General features: G+C 28.7%; 4 protein-coding genes across 4 annotated transcripts; 2 read left to right on the top strand and 2 right to left on the bottom strand.

Annotated features, from left to right (window-relative positions):
• Window positions 1-1,354: 1,354 nt before the first annotated feature.
• On the bottom strand, window positions 1,355-9,950 carry LOC111030794 (zinc finger protein on ecdysone puffs-like). Its single transcript, XM_022310478.1, has 13 exons — window positions 9,729-9,950; window positions 9,210-9,493; window positions 8,029-8,084; window positions 6,637-7,112; window positions 3,995-4,061; window positions 3,675-3,932; window positions 3,501-3,596; window positions 3,197-3,427; window positions 3,019-3,120; window positions 2,810-2,930; window positions 2,648-2,734; window positions 2,124-2,353; window positions 1,355-2,063 (listed from the first exon to the last, which is right to left on the bottom strand). Exons 1-13 carry the CDS (start codon window positions 9,743-9,745, stop codon window positions 1,878-1,880), a joined length of 2,211 nt encoding a protein of 736 aa, XP_022166170.1. The 5' UTR covers window positions 9,746-9,950; the 3' UTR covers window positions 1,355-1,877.
• Window positions 9,951-14,655: 4,705 nt separating this feature from the next.
• Window positions 14,656-15,940, top strand: LOC111030781 (60S ribosomal protein L14). Its single transcript, XM_022310451.1, has 4 exons — window positions 14,656-14,787; window positions 15,322-15,423; window positions 15,494-15,688; window positions 15,765-15,940. Exons 1-4 carry the CDS (start codon window positions 14,785-14,787, stop codon window positions 15,912-15,914), a joined length of 450 nt encoding a protein of 149 aa, XP_022166143.1. The 5' UTR covers window positions 14,656-14,784; the 3' UTR covers window positions 15,915-15,940.
• A 135-nt stretch (window positions 15,941-16,075) lies between these two features.
• LOC111030786 lies at window positions 16,076-18,901 on the top strand. Its single transcript, XM_022310457.1, has 4 exons — window positions 16,076-16,082; window positions 16,433-16,486; window positions 16,563-16,712; window positions 18,767-18,901. The coding sequence occupies exons 1-4, from the start codon at window positions 16,076-16,078 to the stop codon at window positions 18,883-18,885; spliced, it is 330 nt and encodes a 109-aa protein (XP_022166149.1). The 3' UTR covers window positions 18,886-18,901.
• LOC111030779 (nibrin) lies at window positions 18,880-25,022 on the bottom strand. The gene is made up of 11 exons (XM_022310447.1): window positions 24,679-25,022; window positions 24,465-24,595; window positions 24,223-24,383; window positions 23,954-24,113; window positions 22,063-22,324; window positions 21,871-21,999; window positions 21,089-21,267; window positions 20,842-21,020; window positions 19,985-20,774; window positions 19,753-19,905; window positions 18,880-19,134 (listed from the first exon to the last, which is right to left on the bottom strand). Exons 1-11 carry the CDS (start codon window positions 24,737-24,739, stop codon window positions 19,075-19,077), a joined length of 2,265 nt encoding a protein of 754 aa, XP_022166139.1. The 5' UTR covers window positions 24,740-25,022; the 3' UTR covers window positions 18,880-19,074.
• Between the last annotated feature and the right edge of the window lie 96 nt (window positions 25,023-25,118).

The following is a 25,118-nucleotide window of genomic DNA, read 5'->3' as shown; positions in this document are numbered from 1 at the left end:
AAACACTGAAACAGTTTTTGCCACGTCTTACATGATATTTTTTAAGACGGAGACAACACAAGGGCGGATGTGGCATTGTGGCGTCCTCGCACAGTCACACGTCACAATATTTTGCGATCAAAAAAGTTTCGTCACGAAAGACCCAAAAAGCGGTAGGAACAATTCACCCGGTACCAAAAGGCAAAAGCCCGGTTTTGAAAACATATTATTATTTGAATTTTCTTATTCTCTGTTTTCTGAGTTATGCGGGGAAAATTGATTTTCGATTTTTTTGTACTGCTTAATTGGTGAAGTACCAAATTAATTTTCTTTTTTTTCAAAATTCATCTTCACTTAAGTGTTGCTAAATACTTCGAAATAATCGAAAATCCATTTCCGAAGTAACATAGAAATTTTTTTTTCTTAATTAATATAACAACGCATTACACAAGGATCTACAAATCTCAACTGTCAATGAATTAGCAACTCGTCACTATAAAAAGTTTCATTCCAAACTACACCTAAACCAAAACACTCTTATTTCTCACATGTCCTCTTTAACCATCCTCAGCAACCCTCCAAGAAGGTTAAAAAGAAAATGGCCTAGGGACGCCCTTGCCTAACACACAAAAAAAAAACGGTCTCCATCTACCATTATTAGGAGGTACTGTTGATGGATGGTTTTCCCCCTCGAGTCATGTATTATACTACCTTCTTATTAAATTTACTTATTGTACTATTTATTGTATAGATTGTAAATATTGCATTAAAAAAAAAAAAAATTAATATCTGGCTTCTGAAGGAAAATTTTTTTCTCCTGCTTATTGGGGTCTGAATACACGAAAAAACGATTAAATAATGACTCGCTTCCAATAGCTTTAAAATTATATTATTTTTCTGATTTTAAATAAATAGGTAATTGATGCATTAATCCAGTGTTATAGGTAAAGGTATGTGTCCGCATCCAATATTTTAAAAATATTTTATTTTTTTTTTAAGATAGTATAAGATTTCTTAAAATTTAAAATTGTTTAGTTATAATATTATATATATCTTCAAAATTATGACGAGCAATTATTTATTTTAGATCAAGAAAATTTGAGTTCTTTTCATTAAATTTAAAGATAGTAGTATTTTGTATGACAGACTTAGTTTTTTTAAGACATCTCAATTTTAAATATATTCTTACATATATATATATAATATTGTACTTTGTTTGTAATCATCTAATTTAATATTTTTGTAGAATAAAAATTGAGATTATATCCACTATGAAACTTTAATGCAGTGGTTCCCAACCTTTTTACAGAACTTAAATCTAAAGAAATGGCAACAGATTTACAATAAATGAAGCATTTTTAAAAAATAACTAAAATTTAAGCCCAAGTAAATTATTTTATTTACACTTAAATTTTAAAGAAAAAAATATGTAAAAATTAATAGGTAATATAAAAATAAAAATAAAACCAAATCTTTTGGCTGCAAACCATGGGTTAATACTATTTGACCTAATGGTTGAGAACCAAGGCTGGTATGTTTAATTTTTCATGTCAAAATTGAATTTAAAACAAGAACTGATTTCTATTTTTTTGTTTTTCATAATATTATCTAAAAATATTTTACAGTACAATTATACGAGTTTACACTTTAAACTACAAAAAGCTTAAAATTATCAATAGTTGGCAGAAAATTACACATAAATTGAGTACAACTAACATACAACTATTAATTTAAAGTTGAATATAAAAAAACAATTATACCTACTTCACAAACTTTTAAAAAGGAAACAACAGTCACATTTTATTTGTCTTACAGAAAATTACCACGGACAACAGATATATGACTACTGATTTGAGTAGTAGCATATCAGTGTTTACATAATATTACTTTAAAAATATTCATTTGGACTCTGAATCACCATTAGATTTTTCATTATCCGAGTCATCTTTACTTTTATTAGCTTCTATGACAGTATCCAATGTAGCCCAAAATTCATTTTTCATTTCTTCGTCATGTTGAATATTTAGACTCGATGAATCATCACCATTGTCAGAAGTTTCATTTTTATCCTCATTTCCAACACCCTGGAAGTGCAAATTAAGAGTAGAGTTAATGTGCATTGGAAATTATAAAATATTTTATACTTTGTTAGATGATTCACTGTCAGATTTTGCATCATCGGTACATTCCTTGCTAACCACTTCTACAGTCTTTTCTTGGGATTTATTTTTTTCACAATGTTGCACATATCGTTGTAAATGTACACGATTACGGCAATGCAAATTCAATTGCTGTTCAACATCATCATGTGGGGGCAAATTGAACTTGCACAATTCACAGTAATATACTTCAACTTTTTTACAAAATTCTTTACCTAAAGAAAAATTACAAAAGTATTTTACATTGATCAGTAAAAATAAATTTAAACAACTATTAAAAATAGTATTAATATCCTAAAAATGCAATTAGCGTATGATAAAAAAAAACCAACAAATATCTGGAAAAATAATGAATTTTTCATTTAAAACTGAGTAATGATTTATAAAATCAGCTTCTTTTCTTATAAAAAGCATTATAAATTGTATTAATATTTTTATTGATGTAGTTGTAGAAATATTAGTAACTAGTAAGTATCTTACATATATAATAATAAAGATTTATAACTCACCCAGACTTATTTCTTTTTTGGACTTTGATTTCTTTTTTCCATCATCTTTATTATCTTGAGCATTTTCACCGTCTTCTGATCCCTCATCTAAAGATACAAATTAATTATTATTAATTGTTTTATTTGTTTGTATTTCATTTTTGAAGGTCTATGATGACTAACCATCCCCAGATCCAACAGAATCCAAAACCATAAAATTGTCCATATCCACATCTCCATCAGCTTCATCTGCACTTGGAACAGCAGCCATTCTTTTAGTCCGACGATCATAAACATCAACTTTCTGCAAGAAGCAAGAAATTATTATATTATAACACCATACACAATAATAATTGGATGAATCTTATAATTTTCAAACAAAAAATCATCACCTTTAAATGGTTGGTGCTGCACAAATGGTGTTCATAACGCATTGGCGATGCAAACATCAAATGACAAACATTACAAGCGGGTTGTAGAAATTGTTTAATTTTCTGAAACAAAATGTTTATTCATTAGTTATGATTTACGATACACATTTGTTCACAATTTTGACAGTTTTACACTTACCTTGTGCAAAGTACTACTGAAGTGATCACTTTTTGGTTGTTTGAAATTTAGTTGGCATAATTTGCAATAGTTTATCTCAGTTTTTGGTTCGTCTTCAGTTGCTTTGTCATCAATTTCTTTTTGTTCCTTGCGTTGATCCTGACGAAACATGAATAATTCATGCTTACGTTTACGGGCTAATTGAGACATGGCTGTGCGATGACGTATTTTCAATAAATGTATCTCATATTCCTAAATGTACACAATTAAAATTACAATACAATTTGTAAACGTGAAAAATTTAAATCGTAAAATGTCTACTTACTCTAAATGTCTTGCAGGTTACTTCGCAATGTGGACACAATAGTTTAATAAACGGTTCACCTCTAGAATCTAACAAATTGTTTTCAATTTTTCGAGGCTGCATGAAAAATAAAAAAAACATCAATAAATAATAATAAACCACAAATATCTGTTGATTCATATATAAATTACTCACTGAAGTTTTATCTCCAGAACCAGTTTTAGATATATCGCCATTTAGTTTTTGTTTTTTAACTTTTTTCTTAACAATTTTCATCACTTTTTTAATAACTTTCTTTTTCTTTTTGGGAGATTTTTCCTTTTTTTCACCATCATCCTCAAGTCTTTCTGCCCCTTCATCATTGGCTGATTCTTCTTCCTCTACTTCTTCTTCAACTTCCTCTTCCACTTCTTCTTCATCCACTGACGGAGACCTTACACGTTCACGAAGTTGCTAAAGTATTTACAAAATTATAAATAAAAGAAACCATTATCTTTTCTGTTATTTATACATACACGAGTTTTTTCCCTGAATTCTGCAATTTTTCTTGCACGATAATCATCATGATCTCGCATACTAGTTCTGTTAAAAATTTTAAAGTTATTAATATAGCTAAAATAAAAATATTAATGTTATTGGTTTAACTCATTATATTTAAAAAATCTATGACTTATTGATATTTGATTAAAACTGCATAACCTATAATAATAAATAATAACATTAAATTATATGATATTAATTTCACTTAATTTGAAATAAGAACATACTGAAATGGCACAGATCATAATATTTTTTGGATCATAAATGTAGAATTTTACAGCTGGAATAGTAACAATGAAATTACTCCAATACTAAACAATACACTGATCACTATTTGAATGTGTTTTTAGAGGAAACTTCAGAAATAAAATAAACTTTAAAGATTATTGTAATTATAGACATTTTGAAAAAGCCCGATTAAATTTGTTGGAAAAAAATTACGACCACAAAATTACTAAGCAGAAAAAAGTTTGATTTGATTTTTTGTTATTAAACCTACTGTAATAAATGGTAAGGGAAATATAAAAATAATGTGTTTTAGAAGGTAAGGTAATAAATATAGCAAAATTAATCTGTATCATGAGATAAAATATGAAATTGATGGCATGATAACAAATAAAGAAATCTAGTTGTTGTCTAATCGCAGTTATTTGCATAGAAATGAAAGTAATGATTTTGAAATCAGGAAAAAAAAATTGTTAATTGTTTTTCATACACAATCAGGATCTATCAATAAGCATCTGATGGAAATGCTCTCAAAAAATGTCTAAGAAGTGTAATCACTTCACAGATAAAAACTAAATAATACATAAAATATAAATGTTTTATGCTCTATAGTGGACAATTGATAATGAAATATCAATTTAAGAATTTTTAATTAATATTGGCCATTGCATTCATAAATAAAATATTTGTTTAAACAATGTTACATTCTTATATCATTCATTTTTATATTGTTGATAACAAATTATTTTTCAATATTATTAATTGTAATTAAATTACCTTTCACTATTCATATTATTCATATCATTCATATCAACAATAAAATAAGACTTTTTTCCAAAAAAATTAAATCAGACTTGTTTTCTGACTCCTATAATTATAGGTAAGCTTTAAAAAAATGTGCTTTAGAAGAGATTTTTTTATTAAATTATTTATTATGTTTTCAAAATGCTTAATTTAAGTGTCTACAATCATTATTTCAAAAAGTTTTAACTTTTTAAATAAATATTTGTGTATATCTAAATACATATTCTGAAGCAGAATATTCTCAGATTACTTTGATACATAAAAATTGAATTTCAAATGAGCTGTTCATTAATTCTACTTGTAGGGGTAACCTGAACACTCATCCCGCAAGTCAAAATAAATTCTTTGTAAAAAAAAATTAATATTACTCGTTCAAACTTCAATTTTTATGTATCAACAAACTCTATGAACTGATGTTTTTAGAAAATTGTAAACAATATATTATGTTTTTAAAAAATGTTGTTTTGGAATGACATCAAATTATATAAAAACAATGTTTTCAAAACATTGAGTTTAGAGTTGTAGACACTTCAATGAATCCCATTGCATACAATATATATATAAGTTATGTAGTATTTTATAAAATAAGAGTAAATTTAGAATTTGATAGAAGAATCTAAACACTTCTATGATATTAGTATAGTTCTTTAACAAAACCATTGAAACTGGATGCACGTCAAAAAATCTAATTCCAAAACACAACATTGAATAGGAGGTGAATACCAATGTACACACAGACTTGTTGATGTCGAATACAAATTTCAACACAAGACAGTATACTTTGTATTGATATATCAGCTAATGATTGTGAAGAAATGGAAGTTTCAAAATTATCTTCTATCAATAATAATTATAATACTATGATTTTTTGGTGTTATCATTTGACTGTGTACCCAGCGATGTATACAATCTATATACTATATATTATATTTGTCATATAATACTAATCAATTAAAATAGGGTAGTTTCAAAATTAATACTAATATAAATGTATTGATGTTAATTTGTTGCGAATAATAAATGCTATGGCATTACAATTTGATATCATTATTTCATCTGGAGTTCATCCACAAATTACATCTTCAATTGAGTTTGTTTCATTAATTCATAGAGTATAACTCAATACAGACAAATTATTTATTTTAAACATATTGTACGTAGAAAAATGTTGTTGATATTTAATATTGGCATCTGAACGAATAATTTACTGTATCTATGTATTTCATCGTTTAACTCCAAATTTAATTCAATGGCATATTCAAAAACGTTGTTGTAAAATATTATCCATTGTACATGCATAAGTAAACACAATAATCTTTAATGAATTTTAGTCAGAACAATGACCATTAATTGTATTTTATATTTTCTGAACACCAAAAATTACTTATAAGTAATTTGTACGATTATTCAACAATATTTGTTTAATATTTTTTCATTCTGCAAAATGGCTCTATAGCCTATAAATAGGTTTTTCATGTTGTTTTTTTAAAATATTTTTTATATATGTTTACTATTTACTTAGATATGTTACTGTTTTGATCATCTTTGGTAACGCTTCATATAAACATGACAGTCGCCATTAAATTACCTTTTGACTGTATGTATTCTTCTGTTTGCCATATCATATCCTTTACGAATGGGATTTGTGCGCCAACTTGGTGTAGGTTCAAGTCGTTTGCGTTTGATAAGTCCTGCACTACCTCCAAATGATCCTCTATAAGACACACTGGCAGAAGACCTACCCCTCATGCCAGGTCTTTCAGCAACACGGAATCCCCTAGTACCCCTGCCTCTATTTGATGGGCCAGAATATCTAGGGGAAGGTGGTGAAGAACGATCATCATCAGGAGGCAATGGCTTACGGAAATCTGAACCATAGTCACGTGAACTCTCACGACCTCTGTAACTGCTACTTCCTCCATAGCTATTATCAGGAGCATAGGATGATCTGCTACTACGTTCGTCTATGTAACTGCTACCACCACCACCACTACTATAACGGCCAAAGTCTTCACCGGAGCTTGAATATCCACCCATGTCTGAGTCTCTGTGACTTCTTCCACCCTGCGTGCAATTTTCAATCAATGTGTCAATCTCATCTTTTTATTTTACATATTTATTTTAATATATATTATACATATGTTTGTAAAAACATAAAATATAATTTCAAAATGCATCATCAATAATAATAATAATAATAATTTTATTAAATATATTTAAATATGGAACCCTTTAATAATTGTTTACTGATATTATTATCATCTTGCAAGACAAATTGGTTTTGAGACACTGGGCAGTCTTCGATTCAATTTATTTATTTGTAGTAGCAATACATAAATAGCATTTGTGTAGATCCAATTCAACATAAAACGTTAGCAGTTTTCCAATTAATTCAAAAATTTATCTAATTCTATAGCATTTTTAAAAATTGTAATAGGAAATTATTGTATCAGTATTAAATAATTTACTGTTTAACTAAAATTCTTGAATGAGAATTAATAGTATAAAAATTGTTGTAACCGAAAGAAGAAATTTTTTTAGTTGGAAATACATGGAGTACGATATATGAAATATATATGAAGCCATAATTTACCTGGTATTTTAATACCAGGTTAAATATTTATCTCTTTAAATTTCTACATAGGGCTATTTAGAAATTTTCAAATACATATTATATTTAATTTTTATTTCTTTTTAAGATGTAATATGAACTACATATTGCAAATACTACATTAAAATAATGTACATAGAATTTAATACTATTGTTAATATTTTCAAAATGATACTGTGAACTAAAATAAATATAATCCCTACATAGGTAGTTAACTTAATATTATGTATACTATTAAATTATAATAAATATGTTCTATTTTATTAAAACAAATATATTAAGAAAAGCAATGTTTAAGTGATACCCAACTCCCAAGATATTGTAAATTGAAATCACAGCTAAATAGTTATTTAATATTATCAAACATACCTCTTTATACCGTCTATAGTCATCATTATGACTACTTGAATATCGATCATTATTACCTAAAATTATAAATATTAACAGCAATGAGTACTTATATACAATAGACATAAAATAATAATAAATAATCTGAATAATTTAACTTCATGTTAGAAATGAACAAAAATACTTAAAATCAAGTTAAAATTCTTATGGTAGCTAAATAAGGATTCAAATAAGAAAAAATGTTGGTGAAATCAGAATTTGGAGCACGAATTTAGTTCCGAAGTTATTGCTAGTTGAAGTTTTAAAATTATATATCAACCATTAATACCCACAATGCCTATGAGTATTCTGTAGAAGCATGGCGCAATGGTAACGTCGCATTCACGGATACTCACTTCACGCCACTCACCGCACGCATAGTTTATTGCACTTTATTTTTAAAAAAGAAAATTTTAACCATATTGAAATGTGGCTTCTAAGCGAATTTTTCAAACATATATATTTTTCCAAAATATGTGTTTTGGAAACTTTTGCAACTACCTTGGGTAAACTAAGGATTTAACTTAGGAAAATACGTTTACTGCCTGCGTGGGGTCACTCGCTTGCTAGGACATAAAAATTGAAAATATCCCTCGACTTGTGTAAAACCACCTCGGGTAAACTTAGGATTTCAACAATAATTGTTTTTAAAGTACGTTTACTCCCAGCGTGGTCACTCGCTTGCCATGCTACCTTGGACATTAAAATCGAAAATATCCTTCTATTTGTTGTGTAAAACCACCTAAAGTAGGCCTAGGAATTAGTCGATGTTGTTTTTGAAGCACAAGTTAGTCGAAGTATGGGTAGTGATTACTGATTACATGTTTTGCGACACTCATCGCTGCGTTCCTTGGCGCCATCGCTTTGCACCGCAAATCTAAAATATCTTTCAACTATACTCCCACCTCAAGTAGGCCATAGGGTATGTTTAAAAAAAATATCAATATTTGAAATAATCGTAGTAAAATAAGGTAATGCGCGAAAGCATAAAAATATTGCAAAATAGCAAACTTTATTAGGCCATAACTTCAAAACTAAGTCCGTACGCCAAATTCTGACTTCACCATCGTTTATAGCATACTTAACTACATAAGTTTAAAAAAAATTAGCAAAAAAAAGGGTGCCTGGTAAAGTAGAAATATACCAAAAGATGTAAATCTTACCAGTATAGCGATTTCTTGATTCATAATTTGAGTCTCCTTGAGGCGACCAGTTAGATCCACTGTTACGATTCATGGTGCTATAACCACCGGTTGATGGTGAATTAGTGGACCAAGATCCACTATTTCCTCGGATGCCTCCTCGAGATCCACGAAATGAACTATTACCTCGGCTTCTGTAACTGTCGTTGTAGTTATTTCCACCTCGACTACCTCTTGGACTGCCATAATTCGAATTGTAAGAAGTCCCACGATTTCCTCCTCTTGTGTTGCCAAAACCACCACGACTAAACACGTACAAACAAATAAATATTAGATTAAATAATCCAGTGTGCGTATAGTTTTAGGTAATTAACGGACAGCGACCACCAGGCACACAGACTAGTAATGAGATGATACTCAAAATATTTCGATTTGGCGAATGACGCACGGTGATATTTCACAAGTAACAACAACAATAACTTGTTGTAGGTACCTCCTATCCACTCAAAAGATCGGAGTTTGTTTACTGTCCATAGTTACCTAGATCTGTAGGCCATAGTGTCGACAGTCGATCACCAATGAGCGTGCGGATGGCGAAGGTGCGGCGAAAATTCCGCCGATACGAAGCTCCAGCGAACGCGGCGACTAGTGACTGTCTGACTGAACTCTAACCGAACTTCGGAATAAACATTCGCAAAATGGCCTCGAACAGCAACGGCACACAAATATTGTAAGAACTGTATCTCCGCCGCCCCAGGGCCACACCGCCAACCCCCCCATGATAAGCTAGTAGCGGTGATACGTGTTTGTCCTTGGAAGAAAAATCGATATGTACTCCGGGGACAGAAAAGCGCGGCATTTCTATATTCTGTGTGCCCACACATTTTTACGTATCCTTATTGGTGTGCTCACAGTCTGTACCCGTAAGGCCGTAAATGATATTATATTTGATATTATTATTATTATTATTATTATTATTATTATTTATATTTTACAATTTTTAAACATTATGTGACCTACCTATTATGAAACAAAAAAATACAGTTTCTAACTACACCTGCACAAATGCATAATAGGTATGTATATTTAGACAGTCCTAAGTCTGTAAAAAATGGAAAGAAAATGTTTTTAAAATAATTCGGAACCACTTTGGATATTCTAATATTCTATCCTTCGTAACAACTCGAGAACCAACTCGGCTTATTCATCTATACATATTAAAATGGTTTTGATATTCTTAATATATATAATAAATACACGGACAATACTTTTTACTATAATACAGTAAAGTTGATGATGAATTTTGCTTTCAAGATAAAGTCCATCTAATATCTATTGGTCCGTGCCAGTGGCGCAACTATGGGGGGATCACTTCATACTATAGGGGATATAAGCCCCCTATGGGTTTTTTCAAATTACCTAATGGTTATATAGGTGGACTGTAGATCTCACAACAGAATCTTAACCCTAGCTTCGCCAATGGCCAATGCCCAAGGTATACACCTCAAAGGCTCTAACTCGAGCGTTTACAATTTGCAAGTATTTTTTTTTTTTTTTAATTTCGTTGACTGAAGTACCTCCGATGGGTGGTATCTTCCCTCAGTCTCTTCTGTCTATTTTATTATATTTTTATCACTTAAGCTTATTGTTCATTAATTGTAACAGATAGCGTAATATAAAATTTTGTTAAAAAAAAAAAAATAATAATTTCGTTGAAATTGCACGTTTTACAAAATAACAAATAATAAACACCTGCGGGGTCTATTTTTGCGTATGTAGTACAGAAAATTTATTATGGATAATGCCTATATTTAAGTGTAGTAATATAGTAATTAGTAGGTATACGAAATTAGAAAGTACTTCCCTATACCTATGTAGTTAAAAATAACTAATATTATATGACAATGTGACATTATTTATTAATTTAACTATAATATGTGGCTTTGTTGAATTTTTTTACTCTTGACTACTTTTTACTTTTTTAGGTACTTTTTCCTAGAATCGCAGTACCTACTGCAGAGTGTAGACATAAATTATTACAGCTGTGCTGCACTGCTGCTATTTGTTCTGTAATTTTTCATATCACACAATTACACACTTTTTTATGCGGAACCAAAACAGGATTTGACCTTTTTAAAAGAATATAAGAAAAAATGATGACGTATCAAAATTCAAAATCAAAATTCCAACAAGTCGTTTTTAAGTTATTTAACTTTAAATACCTACTGAAAACAATAGGTCCACGATAATAGGTTGGAACTTGGAAGGTATAAGAACAATGCTGATTTGAAAATTGACAATATTGAAGTAATTAATATTAATCAAACAACAATTAATTTTTTTTTAAATGGTCCAAGTATAATAAAATAATACTAGATTGTAGATCCGATATTATAGATGGTTCTATTTTATATTTTTGTAAAATATATTTTAAGTTCTATTATTCGTATTATAAAACGGTTAGGAAACTAAGCGTTTGAATTTTGAACTAGGTAGGTACATCAGAATTGCAAAAAAATATCAATCAATTAGTTAACATTGAAAAATAGGGGTTCTCATTTAAAAAACAGAAAATTATTTATCCACAGGATACTCATTATAAGTACCTAGCACAAAAAAATGTCAAGAACTTTAAAATTCGGTCATTAGTCCATTAAAGTATAAAAATTAAAATTTTAATAAATGTATTATTAAACGAAAAATTGGGTGTAAACATGCTTGGTGAATCACCCTGTATAATGCGAAGTTCACTCGTAGTAATAGAACATACTATAGCTATTGCAGACTTTAATCACAGCTGCTCAGGGGCCTGTATTATATAATTTTTTATACTACATATTAGGTCATTAGGATTAGGTAACCAGTAAGTAGTAGGTATCTAAACGTCCTAAACATGTGTGAGATTTGTTCATAGCTTGTACTTTGTTGTAAATAGAAAATAGTAAATTTTGTCAATAGGTATATTTACTTTATAATAATATCATCTTTCCAATAATTTAAAAAGTACTCCATTTTAGGTGACCAAAGTGATGAATGAATTGATTTCACAATGATATATTGGAGTTTTTTGTCTGCAACTACTTTTTGAGGCAGTAAAAATACATAGATTTTAAACTTCAATATCTTTTCTGATAGGAAAGTGAATCTAATTGGGACTTTTTAATCTTCTTAATAATTATAGGAAAAGCGAAAAACAAAAAAAAGTAGACAATTTCCTTATTGTGATTGTGTATTGGGATATTAGGCAGTTAAAAATAACTTGAATACTTAAAATTGTCATTAAACGAGTTAATAATATTTTTCTTTTCTAAACATAATTTATCTCTAGGTATATAATTTTCAAAATATTTTGATTATTTTCGCGTTATTTATAGATACTTGAAATATTTAATGTTTTTAAGGCAATATTTTTAATTTGTTAGTATAAAGTAGTTGCTCTGTCCAAAACCTTAAAAATATTGAACATGAATATACTGTTCTTAGTATTTAGTAAGTATCTATGTTATTTTGAAACCAGAAAATAAAAATCACACTTTTCTTTTATAAATACCTACTTAGTACACAATGTCACTCGAACATTACAACAACCTAAAGTTTTTGTGTAAATTGTAATTCAAAAGTATTATTGATGACGGTGACGATTTTACACCACGAATATACTAGATAAACGTTATATTTATAACTTTCTACTGCTGTTAGGCGATATTGTCTTAAAACCTTATATCAATAATATCTGTTAAAGTTTTTTTATATTTATATGTATAATATTTTAATTTATAATAGTTAAATATGAATAATGTAATACTTCCATAATACTAATAGTAAAATAAATTACCAATTACAATATAAAATAGTATGCTTGTCTAGAAGACCGTTTCCATTTATAATAATTATTCCGTATTCGTTTGGGTACAAATGTACAATGATAAATCAATATCAATATCTTTTAATTTAAATTCAACATATCCAACACAGAGTAATTACTAATTAGTAAAGTACTGTCAGCACTCTGTTATTACATCACTACTACTGCTACTACAGAGTACTTACTCAGCAGAATTAAGATGTCTATATTCGTAACCATACTAACCATAGGTAAAAATAGTGCTCAAGGTTTGAGGGGAGGCCTAAAGCCCTACTACCTACATATAATAAAAAAATAAAAATAATATCGAATAAGCTTAAAAATAAATGAAGGGAATGTTTCGGGGTCTATTAAAATTTTGTGCGGCCCCTCTTAAGCCCTTTTGATCTGCTCCTATAATTTACCCAAGTAGCTCACAGACAGCACCGCCAAAATAGTACCTTTATTCTACATAGGGGGGCCTTTTCAGACATAAAAGTTTGAAATAGGTGGCCCAAAATTTCAACTCGCACCTTGGCCCATGCATCTCTAGTTGCGACACTGCCCGCAGATACATAAATATATAATCATATAGTATGTTTAATCCTTTAATCTCTATTCTGTGGTTTAATGTTTATACTTTATAGTTACACAGGATGATTTGAACATGTTTATCCTAATTGTATGCTTAAATTATACATAATATATTATAATTTATATTTTAGGAATTTGACTTGAAGACAATTTTTTGAATCATTGAAATGTTTTGTACCACTTAAGGATGATCCTATATTTCTATATTCTATGGCAATACAAACTTCAGTTTTTCGATTAGAAACCTACCTTTTTCATTTTTCATCATCCAGCAGATATATTTTTTAAATTTTGATGTTACTAAATCAAAATTTAAGCCGGTATTTTTTGTGTTTTGTAACTGTGTGTTATAAGTATAATATATCTATGCCCTATGGCCAATGGGTTAAGAAGATAATCATAATTGGCTTAGACAATTTGAAAAAGTTAACAATTACTATTGATTTATAAATATAAATACTCAAACATCACTAGTTATAGATAGCCTTAGGCTAGGAGTCTTATGTTTAAAATTAATAAAAAAAATCAATATGAATAATTTGTAAAAATGATTCAAGTATAATAATACTATTTCTAGCATTATACATATGGTTTTTATTTTTATGAAACCATTTTTAACGATTATTATCCATAGTTTAAACATTTTAATAACTCAGAAACTACTCATTAAAATTTTGATTTTAGATGTATCGAAATGTTCAAAAAAAATTATCCTCTAATTAATTATTTTCAGTAAAAAGGAGGTTTTTCATTTGAAAAATAAAAGTTTGTATCACCACAGCGCTCTCCTTTAATAGTACAAAAAAGAAATCGGAAATTTGAAAATATGGTCTGTAGGTCTACTTAGAAATTCTAAAAATCAGAATTTGAATAAATGTACTGTTAAAGGGAAAAACGGGGGTGAGCATGCTTAAGAACTCGTCCTGTGTAATGTATATCTGTGTCATGACCGCAATCCACTTGCCCACCTTTTTTTTGTTAATTTCATGGAGGAAACGAAACATGTTCAATCATGTTCCATGAAAGCCGTGCTGTAATTTTTTCATTTCAGTTAATGTGAGGTTATGATTGTCTTCTGAGCACCACAGTTCCAGCCTTTTAGTTTCTCATTCTTTTAGGTTCAACAATCAACGTGTAAGTGAGCAATATTTCTGAAAAATGGTAAGTAGTCGTTTATTTTATTAATTGTAGTATAAAATCCCGACATTTGTGGTGATATAATTAAATTTTCCAATCGTTTTTCTGTATTAATCAATAGTAAATCGCGTTCGAGCGATACGTATTGCGTTAACGATATTATGTCCGTGTTAATATAAGTACCTCGTTTTACAACTCGATTTATGGGTAATTGTCTGTTTTTCGATATTTTAACTAAGATAATCTATTTCGGTATCTAGCATTCGACTATCTCTTCGAGTTAATACATTAACTTTTTACAATAATTTTGCTGTATTTTTTGTCTTATGTTAATTTCGAGTTGACTAAATCTAAACCTAAATCATTGACTTTCTTATTTAACATTATTATTAACTGTAGATAAACTTTAATCAGATCACAATAATCATATATTTACTTTTAAATATTAATAATTTACTAAGCTCTTATTACGGTTTGCAAATTGACCACTTAAATGTTGAAGATTTTGTATTTAATTGGTTGTTAGGGTTATTATTTATCTCTATACATATTTTATAGCCTTTCAAGAGGTTTGTCGAAACTGGCCGAGTGGTCTACGTTGTTGATGGTCCTTACAAAGGCAAAATTGTTTCAATAGTCGATTGCATCGATCAAAAAACTGTTAGTATTTTTATTTTTTGTTATTTGTTTATTCAATAGATCATGTTAATAACTATGTTTTATTTCATAGGTTTTGGTAGATGGACCAGAAACTGGAGTACCTAGGTCAAAGATGCGTATTAGTCAAATTCACTTGACTAAGTTTAAGATTAATTTCCCTTACAATGGATCAACCAGGACTGTTCGTCAAGCATGGAAAAAAGCTGATTTAAACAAATTGTGGGTTCAAAGCAGATGGGCAGAAAAAGCCGCCAACAGGGAGAAGGTAAATATTTTTATTTATAAAACATATTATGTATAGTAGTATATTATATTATATTTCTGAATCTTGTTGATTTCAGCGCGCTTCTTTGGGTGATTTTGAAAGATTCAAGCTGAAGAGAGCAAGAAAAATCAGAAACAAGATCAGGACTAATGTCTACCAAGCACTGTTTAACAAAACTTATTGTCCAAAAAAAAAGACAGCAGTTGCTAAAGTTGCTAAGGCGTAATAAATTTTAATTTGAATTTATGTAAATGTTGTTTTATTTTATTTTGGTTATAAGCATTTAATGATCAACCAATTCTTGCAATGGTAATACATTATCACCCTTTTTCTCCTAATGAAGAATCTAACTTTATTTACGTTTAATTTTTTAGTAGTTTTAATCTTATGTTGTGTGAACTCCTGATTTTATTTAAAATATCTATTGCACAAAATATTTTACTACTTTTACGAAGTTGAATACAATTTGTATTGTTATGTTTGTTTAATACTCCAACATATCAATATCAATACGACAATTAAAAGGTTTGTAGCAAGGTTGTATGTTTAATTAGAATTTTGTGGGTATTTTCTTACCAGGGATATTAAATTTTTTCTTTTATGTAAAAAATAAATGTATTTGATAAAATATATTGTATTCAAAGACATCCCAAAGATTTTAGAATCTATGGAATTAATTTCTGTATTACTTTCGCTAAATATTACAATTATTTAGTAGAATAATCTTGTGACAATCATATGTAGTAAAAATGTCTGCTTACCAGAATGTTGTTTCATTAACAGATCTCATACCTTTTGGTAAGACTAATATAACATGCATTTTTTAAATTTAACATACAATTTTGAATTTATTACAAATTAATTTTATCTATAGTTTCTCAACTCAAAGAGATGTTTTTTAATTGGTTGACTTTGGATAATATTAATCGTAACCGTCTTAAGTTCATAGTTGAACAAAATGAAAATAAAGAAATTAAACCAATGGTATTGGCCCTAGAACTATGGGATAATTTTCAAAACTATGGTATGTCCAAATAATTTATTATAGTTATTTTGTAAATATTCATAGATCATTTAATTGTACCGTTATATTTTAGTTAATGATATTTCATAAGCTAATTAAATTTTAAAAAAATAGAGGAAAACCAAATATTTATTAAACATCCATTAAATCACTATCAAGTAATGTAATTCTAATCCAATTCTTGGATAAGAACATTATGACCAGAGGTGCAACCATAAAGGTGACAAGGTGTATGTTAAAAAAGTAAAAATAAAATCGTAAAGTGTGTACATCATTGTTAAAGTTGTTTCAATTCTGTGTTATAATTACTTATTTGCATAAAAAAAAAAACCATGTAAGCCCATATAGGTAGTATTATTAAAACATTTCTAATTATTTAAAAGTCCATACTTATTATCTATTTAGAACTTAGAATATAAAAACTACTGAGTGTTACACGTACAAAATGTATCTGCTCTACTCAGCATCCCCAATGCCCCACCATACATTTTCCTAAACATTAACCTGATGGAACTTTGCCCCACCCTCCTATTCATTGCCTATTAATATTATAAAAAATTATTGTTTATACTCTATTTTTATTTTATAATTACTAAGCGTTTGCGGTTTGTTTCAAGTCTTACTTAACACATTTACAGTCAGATGAATTATCATTTACCAAGTTTAAAAAGAAAGATTTAGGTACATAATATTCTTTTAATTATAACTAAATATGGACTATAATTAGAGTTATCCGCTGTGGTTAAATGTAAAACTTGACAACGAAATACAAATACACTATAAAATGCTTTATTAAACAAATAAAAATAACAAAACTTTTTGTTTTATGAATTAATGCTTATAGCGCTGCCATAATGTTGTTAAACATTCGCTTGTTACATAAAGTATTCTGAGCTTTTTTGAGCCAACCTTGTCAGAAATTCACTCTACGGGGTTAATTAATTATCCCATTCTGAAGAATCAATGTAATTCAATTATTTTTATAATAATAAATTAATTTTATTTTCCACATTGAGCTCTTTTTTCAATAATTTAATTTTAAACTTCTCTCCACCTCGAGTGTGTTATTTTTAGATCAAAAAATAGTCATCGAAATCCAACAGTTCTACATTCCTACTGGTTTTAATTTTATTGTTATGTTGTTCATTTACATGCTTACATTTTAATTTGCCCAGGAAACATTTTTTTCTTTTTTTTAAATTTGAGTTACATTATTTACATATTGGTATAAAAGTACAAGTTATTTTCTTAACAAAAACTTATATTGATGTGTGGTATGTACAGTGTACAAGTCTAATTAACATTTCTATAATATAATAATACAGTAAATGAAATTAAAATCCTCGGAAAAAAACATTACGTTTCCTAATATTTTGGCGATAATATAAGTAATGAGAACTTCAAATGTTAATAAATTAACAGTAATACAATTATAAATATTATAAACAACACAAATATAGTAGGAATAATAATTGTATTCAATATTTATTTCTAAACATTAAACAAAAGCTTGGTTTTTTTTTTATAATTCTAAAACTTATATGAATATAATACACTTACTAATGTCATTATATAGAGCAGCGGTTCCCAAACTTTTACGACCACGGCACCCTTAAAAAATTGTTTGTGTTTTGCGGAACCCTAATGTCTAATCCAACTCAACTACAATTTTTGTAAATTAAAAAAGGAAAATTAATTCCTTAAACTCTCAAGTCCAAATAATATTTTAATGATACTGTTAATGACTTTTCATTATTAAACTTAGTTTAAAAAAAATTTTCAATCAAAAATTTTTTAAACAACAAACATTAAATAAACATAATTTTCTCAATAATCTCATACATCTAACGGAACCCTTGACATTGTCCCACGGAACCCTAAGGAACACACTTTGGGAAACGCTGATATAGAGAGCCTTAGAAATACTAGCTAGTAGCTAATAATCATCATCATTCAATTCATTTATGTGAATTACATGGCATGGGCCATAGATGACTGTTATATTTGTAACTTTTTAAAAAGAAATTGAGTCATAATTATACATTTTTATTTAGGAGCTCCTGGTGTGGAAATGGATTTTGTCAGCTGTGATAATAATACGTTACGTGAAGTTGTAGAATCCAGTATTATATTAAATGAAATTATACTCGATATGGAGCGTCAAAAATACTAATCACACAATACAAATTTTTATTATATGTAGAACTCAACAAAACATTATTACATGGCTCATATACAATACAGTTTATTTAATTCATAAAAATATATTGTTATACATAAATAAACAAGTAAAAACATTATAATTAAACAGCACTTAACTCGAATAAGGAATAATTCAATTTTTAATAAACATAAAGCCATATTAATCGATTTGAATGAATTCCATAGGAACGATATGTGGAATCCGCATGGTTGGTCCTTTCTAAAACAAAAATTATAAACATAATGTTAATTTAAACTGAAATTCTTTTCAAATATAGGTGGGGTAAACTGTTAGTATAATGGTACTTAAAGGTAATACACTTGTAATAAAAAGTGTTTATGAATTTATTATCTTATGATATCATACCTACTCACAAAAAAATATTAAAATAAATAACATGAACAATATTATATAATTGTTGGCTTCTGATATTTCAATAGTTCTTATATTAATGATTTGAAGTTTATTATATTTAAAAAAATTCAGAAAAAATATTTACATATTTTAGATATTGTTACACTAAATCTGATTTTAAAAAAGCCCCAGGCTTATCCAAGTACATAAATATCATACAAGTTACGTCCTATTTATAATTTTTAAGTTGAACAGTATGTCAAAATATTGGAATTGCTCTGAAACACGACTTAGTATAATTCATAATAGATATGTTTTTTTCTTTTATAAAACTAGTAATTACATTTATCCATTCGAAAATTGACAATGATAATTCATTACTTTTAGAGGTAGTATATAATATAAATATATAATTTAATTTACTTAATAATTAATTACAGGGGGGTGTTTCCCCCTTCAGTTATGATTACTTTTAACTGTTACCTTCTTAAATTTCTTAAAGTTTTGAAGATTAGAATTATTTCCTTGAATGATGTTTGCAGTCTGTGTAGGTCTGGACACCACCATACTGACAGTTTCCACAATGACCGAATTTAATAAGGAATCGTATTTGGTGTCTTCATTTGTATTATCAGACTGAAATATTTATAAATAATTGGTTAATGAATTACATACATACACACTATATCATCACTATTTTCATATATTTTCTTACCGATTTATTATGCGGTATACTCGCATCTATGAACTGTCCAGTACCTTTGGCCTCGGAGAGTAAATTCATAATAAAATTTGGATCCACCGCTACATTGGCATTAGTCTCCACAGTTTTAGATGGTTCACTTTTATTGCTAGATGATGTGTCAGTTATAGGAAAAAATATTGAATTCATATCTCTATTCCTTGGCTTTTTTTTTGGATGTTCTTCAACTTCGTCGATATCCATATAGTTGAACGGGTCTTCGTTTTCATTATTAAATACTGGGTTATCATTTGCTATCTTTCTTTTTGAAGGTACAGCCAGGTTTTCAGCAGTCTTTGACTGTAAATTATTAGTATTGTTCACATTATTGTCAGCTACAGTGCTTTGAAGCCACGCTGATAATTTATTTCTGTTTGAAATGTGTTGTGAGTTTGATACTGTGGTTAAACCCAAATTATCATTTGTGGTAACTGTTTGGTTTTTAGGTGTAGGACTTTGCATATTTTGGTTACCACTGGATGGAGTTGGTTCAAACATCAAAGAAGATTTATTGGTGTTTGAAATGCAGTGTGAGCTTGACACTGTGGTTAAAGACAAATTATCATTTGTATCAACTGTTTGTGTTTTAGGAATAGGACTTTGCACATTATGGTTACTACAAGATGGAGTTGGTTCAATTTCGCATTCATTTTCTATTCTTATTGTTTCCTTACTGTTATTTTCTCCTTCGCCATTTGCCAATAAGAAACGTTTATTAATTGGTTGTATAATTTCTTCGGAGTCAAATACAACTTCAAATGGTCTAAAATAAAGTTAATAAGATTATAAAAAAAGGACAGTGTAACACAATTTAGAATGCAATGAAATACCTCTTAAAAGCACCTCCTGTGTTTGGAAGAGAATCTGGTATGGTGTTTAGAGGAGAATCTGAAATAGTGTTTGGAAGAGAATCTGGTATGGTGTTTGGAGAAGAATCTGGAATAGTGTTTGGAAGAGAATCTAGTATGGTATTTACTGATAATAACTCACTATTATTAACAGTTAAAACCTGAAACATAAAAAAATTAACCCAATTAGTTTTTATTTTAGTATAAATAAAACTACACAATTAAGTACCTCAGTTTCAGAAGCCAAGACAATGGACTCTTGTGATTTAATTGAATTGGACTGAGATTCAAGATTAACTAAAGATACATTGAAACTAGGATTACAATGTTTTGTAGTATTTGAAAAAATAATGGCAAATCCAATATCATTTTCTGGTATAGACCTTTTGTTCACCATCTTAAGTTTTTCTAAAACCAATAATAATAAAGCAAAACAATTGTTAATTATTTAAAACAGTCTTAGGTAAATTACTTATTACATTAAATAAATAATTAGTTAGTTGATTTTAGAATTCAGTTGGCCATTAGGATTATGACTCACTTACGAAAATAATACTGTACATTAATATTTAATGTAACAGTTATTATTATGCTTTGTGTATTTTATTATAGGTTTTCAATAAACGCAACGACAATAAAGGGGGGGGGGGGGAAATGCTCACGCTGTTCACCACTATTTTAGCTGTAAAATGTGTACATTACTACATTCCATTTTAACTGTATAGTTTCTATCCAACTATTCTTTCTCTTATCTATCTTATTAACCATGAGAAATATAAGTAGACAAACAAATGTTCACTCAATCTTTACAAATTGCTTTTAAACTATTTACTATTTAGTATACAGCTTTATAAATTAATATTTTTTAGATTTGTTATAAATTACAATAGTTAAAATTATATTTTAGTTACGAACAACAACACACCCAAGTAAAAATATTATACATTAATTTTAACCTTTCCATACATTAAACCATCTATTCAAATTTCACAAACATCAAGGAGAAATTACCCAGAATCCGTTGGTACAAATGATTATCTTCTTCAGTCTGTGGATCTCGTTGCATTAGAATATATTTTGTACTGCTTAAAATATCATTGTCAGATAACATTCCAGCAGAGTAACTCATAATTTCCCCACCTAAATAACAAAATATAAGGTTATACTTCTTATAATCTACATTTGTTGTAAAACTTTGTTCACCTGTTAATTTCACTAATTTTGAAAGACGATTTAGTTGATTAACTGTAGAACATATAAATGTTTTTCCAGAAAACAGCGTTTTTCGTTTGTTATTCACATCTAACGACAATGAATTTGGGTTTAAAAGACTTTCGGCCAATTGAGGTTTGTAATCTATACAGGCTGGTACTTTAGATAATGAATGAGGGTTTAAACCTCTCATTAATTCAATAAAATACTGAACGGTTACTATTGATTTTGCAGATGCTAGACATAATAACACCTGAAAGTGACTAAAATGTTTAATACAGTATGTAGAATATGATATAAGGAAAACATATCTGATGAATCATAAAAGACACTGAAAAAAATCTGCCCTACAGTCATAAGATTGATTTTATACGAAAAAAAAAATTATAAATGAATAAGAATATTATTAAAAATATGATGGAGCCTCCTGGTACATGACTAACAACGCACTACATAAGGATCTACAAATCTCAACTGTCAATGAATTAGCAACTCGTCACTACAAACAGTTTCACTCCAAACTACACCTAAACCAAAACCCTCTTATTTCTCGCATGTCCTCTTTAACCATTCCCGAGCAACCCTCCTAGAAGGTTAAAAAGAAAATGCCCAAGAGACGCCCTTGCCTAGCACAATAAAAAAAAAAAAAACGGTCTCCATTGAGAACCCATCATTATTAGGAGGTACTGTTGATGGACGGTTTTCCCCATTCAAGTCATGTATTATACTACCTTATTATCAAATGTACTTATTGTACTACTTGTTGTATAGATTGTAAATATTGCATTAAAAAAAAAAAAAATGATACACCCGCATATGTTGTGTCCGTCTTACAAATGTAAAATGAAGCAAAAACTATTTTTCACAGGTAAAAGCCACTCAGGCTGTAGTCCAAGCTAAGCACCAAAGTTTGGGAAAACTTTTACTGTGCAACTTGGTTTTTATTTTTTTGATATCAAAACTAAAAAAAGCTATTCAAATTTGAAAAACTTAAAAATGTTGAATTTTTAAACAATAAGAAGTTTTTTTGTATTAGTGATATCGAAAAATTAGAAACAACGGCGCACAGTTAATTTTCTCTTCTTTATGGTGTAAAAATTTGGTTGTTTCCTGAGTGGTTCTTACTCGTGAAAAACAGTATCTGCAAGGTTTTGCATTTGGCGCAAGCAGACAATACATGCGGTGTAGCATCTTCTTAAAATGGATTTTTTTTTAGAACAATAATATTTCTTTTATTACATTTTTATATTAAATTTCTTTTTGGAATACTTTTGATATAATAAAGTTCAAGCAGTCATTTTTTTTTATTAGTTGTTGATTTTCTTTTTGATGGTAACATTATACCAATGCCGAGAAGTTCTTATTTTGTTCTATTACTTAACAATAATTATTAAACATTTATTATATTAATATATGTTAAAAATTAATTATAGATAGGTTCAGTTACAGATTTGTACGTAATAGCTTTTGTTTCATTAATTATGTTTAGATCAGCGTTTCATAAACTGTGTTTCGTGGAGCCCTAGGGTTCCATGGAGGTCACCTCAGGGTTCTGCAAAACGTGTGCATTTTTCAAAATTTAAAATTTTAACATGATGTTATAACTTTTATAAAATGTGACACTAAAAGTATTGAAACAAAGTTATGGTTCTAATAGTGTTAAGCTATCATAACTTATGGTTGAAAGCTAGGTAAATAAAAAAAGGTTAAAAAGCTAAAAAAAAAGTTGGCGCTCCATGATAAAAGTGCATATAAAGAAAGGTTCCACGGATAAACAAGTTAAAGAATAGCTGGTTTAGATAATATTGTAATGTATCAAATTATAAAATAAAACAAAAATATAAATTAGGTAGGTACAACAAATTTAACAGGCATAATTTACCTTTTCTGTAACAGTGACAGAATTCATACAGAGGTGTGTACACTCTTCAGACCAATTACGCTCTACTCGTCCTCCAAATGATGTTATCATATTTTTCAACTCATCTTTTTCATAAGTTTTCAATGTTGATGGACAAACCACTAAAGTATATTCTTCAACACTGTAATAAAATAAGTATTGATGCACAGATCTTACAATTTGTTTTTAAACTGTTTATAATCTAGAAATAGTAATTAATAGCTAATAATTGAGAATTGAGATTTACTCACGTCCAATTACTATCCATTACGCCAAAACGAATTTTGTCACCAATTTTTAAAATTTTAGGGCGATTTCTTTCAATTGGTTCATCCAGATTATTAATAAACGTTCCATACTTTGATTGCTTGTCCACAAGAATCAAAAACAGTTTCATTAGATTGCCAGATGACTAGAATTTAAAATGACAAATCAACACTTTAAGTTATTTAGAGTACCAAATACCAATGGCAATGAAACAATCTGTAGGTACTTTTTTGACAAGCGTGAGATTTGCATGACAACGGCTAATAGACGAATCGTCAGATATTTCTAGATCAGCACCAAATCCAGCACGACCAATCAGATGAATCTCTCTCCATAATATGTCGTAGTATTCCTGTGCTGTAATACAACAATATATCGAGCAATTATACACAATATAAAATACATTTGTCACTGTTAAATCAAACATTCGGAGTACTTACTTTTTACATTTCTCAATGTCAGTATGGGCATACAATTTTGGCGCAGATAACTGAAGGACATTTCAGTAAAAAATTGAAAAACGCGTTTCTATAATTCTGCGGTCAGTTTTGTTAATGCAGCTTGCTTGCTGTCTCAGTCTGTTGAGTGTCTTCCCGCGGTCCGACCCAGATGATAACAGATTTGACAGGTTTACAGAAATAGAACACTGAAAATCGATCGGTAGAGGCGGACAATAAAAATATAATTTATTGTTTATCTACATTCCACAAAAACAATATTAATATTTAAATCACAGTTGTTGTGGGACGTGCCTCACAATATTGACCACACTTTAAAGCCGGTAGTCACTGTGTCACTGACACGCTGTCTCCTATAATATTCAAAAATTCAGAGATTAAACAGAATTTTTTCGTTGTTTTTTTTTCTTCTTATTTGTGAT

The sequence above is a fragment of the Myzus persicae genome, unplaced genomic scaffold (assembly GCF_001856785.1).
Source record: "Myzus persicae strain clone G006 unplaced genomic scaffold, MPER_G0061.0, whole genome shotgun sequence".
NCBI classification, from domain to species: domain Eukaryota; kingdom Metazoa; phylum Arthropoda; class Insecta; order Hemiptera; family Aphididae; genus Myzus; species Myzus persicae.
This window is presented reverse-complemented; position numbering and strand designations above follow the sequence as displayed.